Below are 5,082 nucleotides of genomic sequence, written 5' to 3'. Positions count from 1 at the left end.
TTTATTTTTAATATTTTTATTTATTTATTTCCTAAATTTAATCATGCAAAAAAAACTAAAAAAAAAACATAAAAATAAATAAATAAAAAAATACTAAAAAAAAAAAACTAAAAACGGTTCAGCTGGAGTGGCTCAGCTATAGACTCAAAAAGAGGTTGGATCAGCGCGACTGAAGGGTTTGGCTGGCACTCAGGTCAAAAATGGGTTCATGCTCGGGTCGGGTCGCCCGATGACAAAACACGCGAATCTTTTGGGATTATGAAGGTCAAAACGAAGTCGTTTTGTAGGGTGTATAAAAGGCTGAGTTCAATTTTTTTTCCTTAGATCCCTCCTCCCCGCTCTCTCTCTTCCCTTTCTTTTCTCTTTTTCTTTCTCTGACACCCTAAGAACACCGATTGAATTTCATCGAATTCTGAAAAATTTGGCCGAAATCTAAGTTTTTCGTCAGAAGTTCACTGGAAAGGTCAATGGATTCTGGAGATGTTATGCCGAAAACTGGAGATATCGTTGAAAAATTCAACCGATGCGGGAAAAGTAGCTGAAATATTCAACCGGTGTTGAAAAATTTCGTCGAAATTTGGAAATTTTCTAGAAATTTTTTAAAAAAAGAATGGCAAAAATTCGAAAAAAATTCCTAACAATCTTAGAATTCCCTTAGCCTTTCTAAACACTTTTTGCCCACTTCTGCTTTCTGTTTATCCTATTGTTTTGTGTTTCTCCCTCTGTTTTCCTGTGTGTCTTGCCTCTGATTAGTATGGGTATTTATAACCAATGATCAGAAGAGTTTCTGATCGATCATAAGTCTCACTTTTAACCAAATTCTCCTTATCCTTGAGTCTGAGGAGATTAAAACCATTTGTGATTCTGCCAATGTCTCCTACATGGTAGAATCATCCTTTTTATTATTTTTATATTTTTTAACCATTATCTAAAAAATAAAAATAAGAAACAAAACAAAACAAAGCTAAAAAAAAAAAAATAAAATAGAATAAAATAAAAAAATAATCGGGCCTGACTTCTTGGACCCTATTGAGTTAGGCCCAATGGGCTAAAGCTCACCCCCTATTGAACCAAGCCCAACGGATTTGGGCCTGGACCAATTAGGATGTCTACAGTTACCAGTAGGACATGAGCTAAGTGGTGCAATCTCAATGTCTGGTGTGATCTTGTGATCTGTGTATGCTTTGTGTTAAGCTTGATTAAGACATAAAATTTTAACGAGAAAAGTTTGTAATGTCTGATGTGATCTTTGTATGCTTTGTGTTGGACTTGACAGGGACATCAAGTTTTAAAGAGAGAAGTTTGTAACGCTCCAATTTCACATATGTATGTATAATTTGAAGTTGTGTGCTTTGTGACATGGGGATAATCTGAAGTTTTGTCTAAATTTAAACTTGAGAAATGCTTTTTATGGAACAAAACCATGAGACTTTCAAATAAAAATGAACAATACTTCACAAATTAGGTACGAGTTCTTATATCAGATTAATCTGAAGTTCTGTTGTAATATATATAGGGATAATCTGAAATTTTATTATAATATATAAATTGAGATCTAACTTTAAATTTGAGAGGTATCTTTTGTGAGACAAAACCGTAAGACTTTCAAATCAAAATGAATAATATCTCACACATTGAGTGCGAATCTTTATAATTTATCTGGTCCTTGATCAAGGAAGTCAATATCATGCAATATTTTGATGAATTCTGCAAATACTATATCCATTATTGGGTTACATCAATCTTTATATTTTCCAAAACTTTTTCTATTGTTCTTGATTTCCTTCTTGCCTTCTTTGGAGGCAACGAAGGAATTATATCTGGATTTTCAATTTGCCTGTGAACATCCCTAAGTTTATTAAAATGTTGAAGATTTTGGCTTCCACAAACCAATACTCCCTTGTTGCTGCAGCAGCCATTGGTCTTTTACTTGGGTGAGTTTTCTTCCTTATGAACTTCTTTCTTCCAGTTTATGCGTACTAAAATTTTTGTCGTTTAAATTTTTATTACGTCTGATTAATTCAGCGAAGTATGTATATAGCATTCTAAAAGCACCCAGATGTCTTTAGTCAATGTTCCTGTAGAAAAGAAACCACAAACAGGAATAATTTAGTTTGTTCCAATATTATAATTTCAATTCAATGTCATATATAAGTTATTGATCAGAGCCAACTCTATTAGGTTAAAGGAAAATTAAGATGATCTCTTCTAACGTTTTCTTTATTATTATTTCTTTATTCTAGTTGACCTGTCTTAACTCTCAACCGCCTCAGCTGATGATCCAATCATGTTAAAACATATGAGGAAAATCGATGCCACCTTTTGGAATTTTATAGTTTCGTCAGAAGTTGCATATTTTATATGTAATTTGAAATCCTGGAAGCAAGAAGTTTCAAATATATATTTCCTTTTTGGAAGATAGATCTTTGATAATTGGTTTATTTTATATCCCATTCCAATGTTCGATCGGCAATAGGTTCACAAATGCAGCTTTTCTATATGTATGGTTCAAGGAAATGGGTCCCTTTCAGTTAAGCTTCCTTGGTGCATAGACTAAAGCTGGTAGTTGAAACTTTAGCTTCAAGTTAACTATTACTTCACTTGCGGTATAGGTCATGTTCTCTATTATATGGTGCTTGTCTTCATATCTTCCTTGCTGCTTCCTTGCGATGGAAACTGGGTTCTACAACTTACTTAAATTATGGCTTCTGTTTTCATTTCTTTTTACTTTTCCCTCAGCCAATTCAATAGACTTCCAAATGCCTCGCTTTGACTCAAATGCAAATAACATTCTCTATCAGGGTGATGCAAAACCCTCTGTTGGAGCCATTGAGTTTAACCTTTACAATTATCTATGCCGCGTTGGATGGGCAACATATGCTGAGAAGGTGCCACTTTGGGACTCAAGCACAGGAAGACTCTCTGACTTCAATACCCACTTCTCCTTTGTTATTGATCTCCAAGGACGTTCACGTTATGGTCATGGAATTGCTTTTTTTCTTGCTCCTGTTGGGTCTCAAATCCCACCAAATTCAGCTGGTGGCTTTTTGGGGCTATTTAACACAACAACCAGTGATTCATCTCAGAACCAAATTGTTCTTGTGGAGTTTGACACATTTGAAAATCCTGAATGGGATCCACCTGGAGTTGGTAGTCATGTGGGGATCAACAATAACTCAATATTTTCAGCAAACTATGTCAGATGGAATGCTAGCTTTCATAGTGGTGATACTGCAGATGTAGTCATTAACTACAATGCTACTACCAAGAACTTAAGTGTGTCTTGGAGCTATCAGACAACCAATAATCCCCAGGAGAATTCAAGTCTTTCTTATCAAATTGATCTGATGAAGGTTTTACCTGAGTGGGTTATGGTTGGGTTTTCAGCTGCTACAGGTCGGTATGTAGAGCGGCATACACTGCAATCTTGGGAGTTTAATTCAAATTTAATTGTGAAAGAGGAAACAAGGGGCAACACTGCAAGAAATACCAAAATAGTTCTAGGAGTCATAGTTCCTGTCGGTGTTCTGATAGCTGGGACAGTTTTAGCATTTATGATTTGGTGGCGGCAGAAGCATGTGAAAAGAAGAACACAAGAGACAACAAACTTGACATCAATGAATGAAGATCTTGAAAGAGGAGCCGGACCTAGAAGGTTTTCTTATACTGATCTTGCCACTGCTACCAATAACTTCTCAGAACAGGGAAAGTTGGGTGAAGGAGGATTTGGTGCAGTTTATAGGGGTTACCTACCTGATTTGGAAATGGCGGTTGCTGTTAAAAGGATTTCAAGCGGGTCCAAGCAAGGGAAAAAGGAGTATATAACTGAAGTGAAGGTCATTAGCCAGTTAAGACACCGGAATCTGGTGCAACTTATTGGTTGGTGCCATGATAGAAATGATTTCCTACTTGTTTATGAGTTCATGCCAAATGGTAGCCTTGATTCCCATCTCTTTGGCAGAAGAAGTCCACTTACTTGGCCTATAAGGTACAAAATATCTCTTGGATTGGCATCTGCAGTTCTCTACCTTCATGAAGAGTGGGAGCAGTGTGTGGTGCATCGAGATGTTAAATCAAGCAATGTAATGCTTGATTCTAGTTTCAGCGCCAAACTTGGTGACTTTGGATTGGCTAAACTCAAGGACCTCGAGCTAGATCCAAAAACAACAGGGTTGGCAGGAACTTTAGGCTACTTGGCTCCGGAGTACATAAGCACAGGTAGGGCTAGTAAGGAGTCCGATGTTTTTAGCTTTGGAGTGGTCATTTTAGAAATTGCAACCGGAAGAAAATCTGTTGATCCTGGAGGAACATCTGATATGGGATTGGTAGAGTGGAGTTGGGATCTTTATGGGAAAGGAGAGCTACTTTTGGCAGTGGACAAGAAGTTGAACAAGGAGTTTGATGAAAAACAAGCAGAGTGTTTGATGATTGTTGGACTGTGGTGTGCTCACCCTGATTGTAATTCAAGGCCTTCAATCAGGCAAGCAATTCAAGTTCTTAATTTTGATTCAGCGATGCCAAATCTTCCAGTCAAGATGCCCGTTCCTATGTATCATGTACCTTTACCATCAGTGAACTCTGAGGAACCTTTAATAACTTATTCGAGCATGAAAGTGGGTCGTTAGACGTGATTTGCCTTCTCTGTAAAGTTCAACTTTCTTATTTTTGTTCTTTCTATAAATTCACTATTGAATATTTGACATTAAGTTGATGTATAAATAAAACTTATACAGTTATTCAGAGGAATTTAGTTCGATTATGGTGTTGCTTAACCATTTCCTGTACTATCACAAAGACAGACTAAAATTTTTGCACTGAATGTCTGCGGTTAACTTTGGTTTATATGTTGAATTCTTGGCAAGAAGAAAAAGAAGCTGATTACTAAGTATTAGCCAATAGCCGATTACAGGTTCATGGTCCGTTGGAACAAAGCAGACTCTGCTGCAGGCTCTCTCGATTGAGGCATATATTTGCATACATGTGCCTGAGTTGATTCAGAAACATGGTAAACAGGTTTGGATCCCAGTGTTAGTTTTATTCTTTGAATTAATCTCTCTTTCCCTGCTCATCAAGGTATATAGT

At 36.6% G+C, this 5,082-nt stretch overlaps 1 protein-coding gene across 1 annotated transcript; it reads left to right on the top strand.

The window, feature by feature from the left end:
- Positions 1-2,233: 2,233 nt before the first annotated feature.
- On the top strand, positions 2,234-4,784 carry LOC111299895 (L-type lectin-domain containing receptor kinase IX.1-like). The gene has a single exon (XM_022895407.2). The coding sequence runs from the start codon at positions 2,616-2,618 to the stop codon at positions 4,623-4,625; it is 2,010 nt and encodes a 669-aa protein (XP_022751142.2). The 5' UTR covers positions 2,234-2,615; the 3' UTR covers positions 4,626-4,784.
- The last annotated feature ends 298 nt before the right edge of the window (positions 4,785-5,082 follow it).

Source organism: Durio zibethinus, chromosome 18, assembly GCF_047325235.1.
Source record: "Durio zibethinus cultivar Kanyao isolate XHJ-2024 chromosome 18, ASM4732523v1, whole genome shotgun sequence".
NCBI classification, from domain to species: Eukaryota; Viridiplantae; Streptophyta; class Magnoliopsida; order Malvales; family Malvaceae; genus Durio; species Durio zibethinus.
The sequence above is the reverse complement of the archived record's forward strand: the minus strand, read 5'-3'. Positions and strand labels throughout refer to the sequence as shown.

Coding starts and splice junctions, on each gene's coding strand:
- LOC111299895 (XM_022895407.2), top strand. CDS start 2,616: ATGTTCTCTATTATATGGTGCTTGTCTTCATATCTTCCTTGCTGCTTC.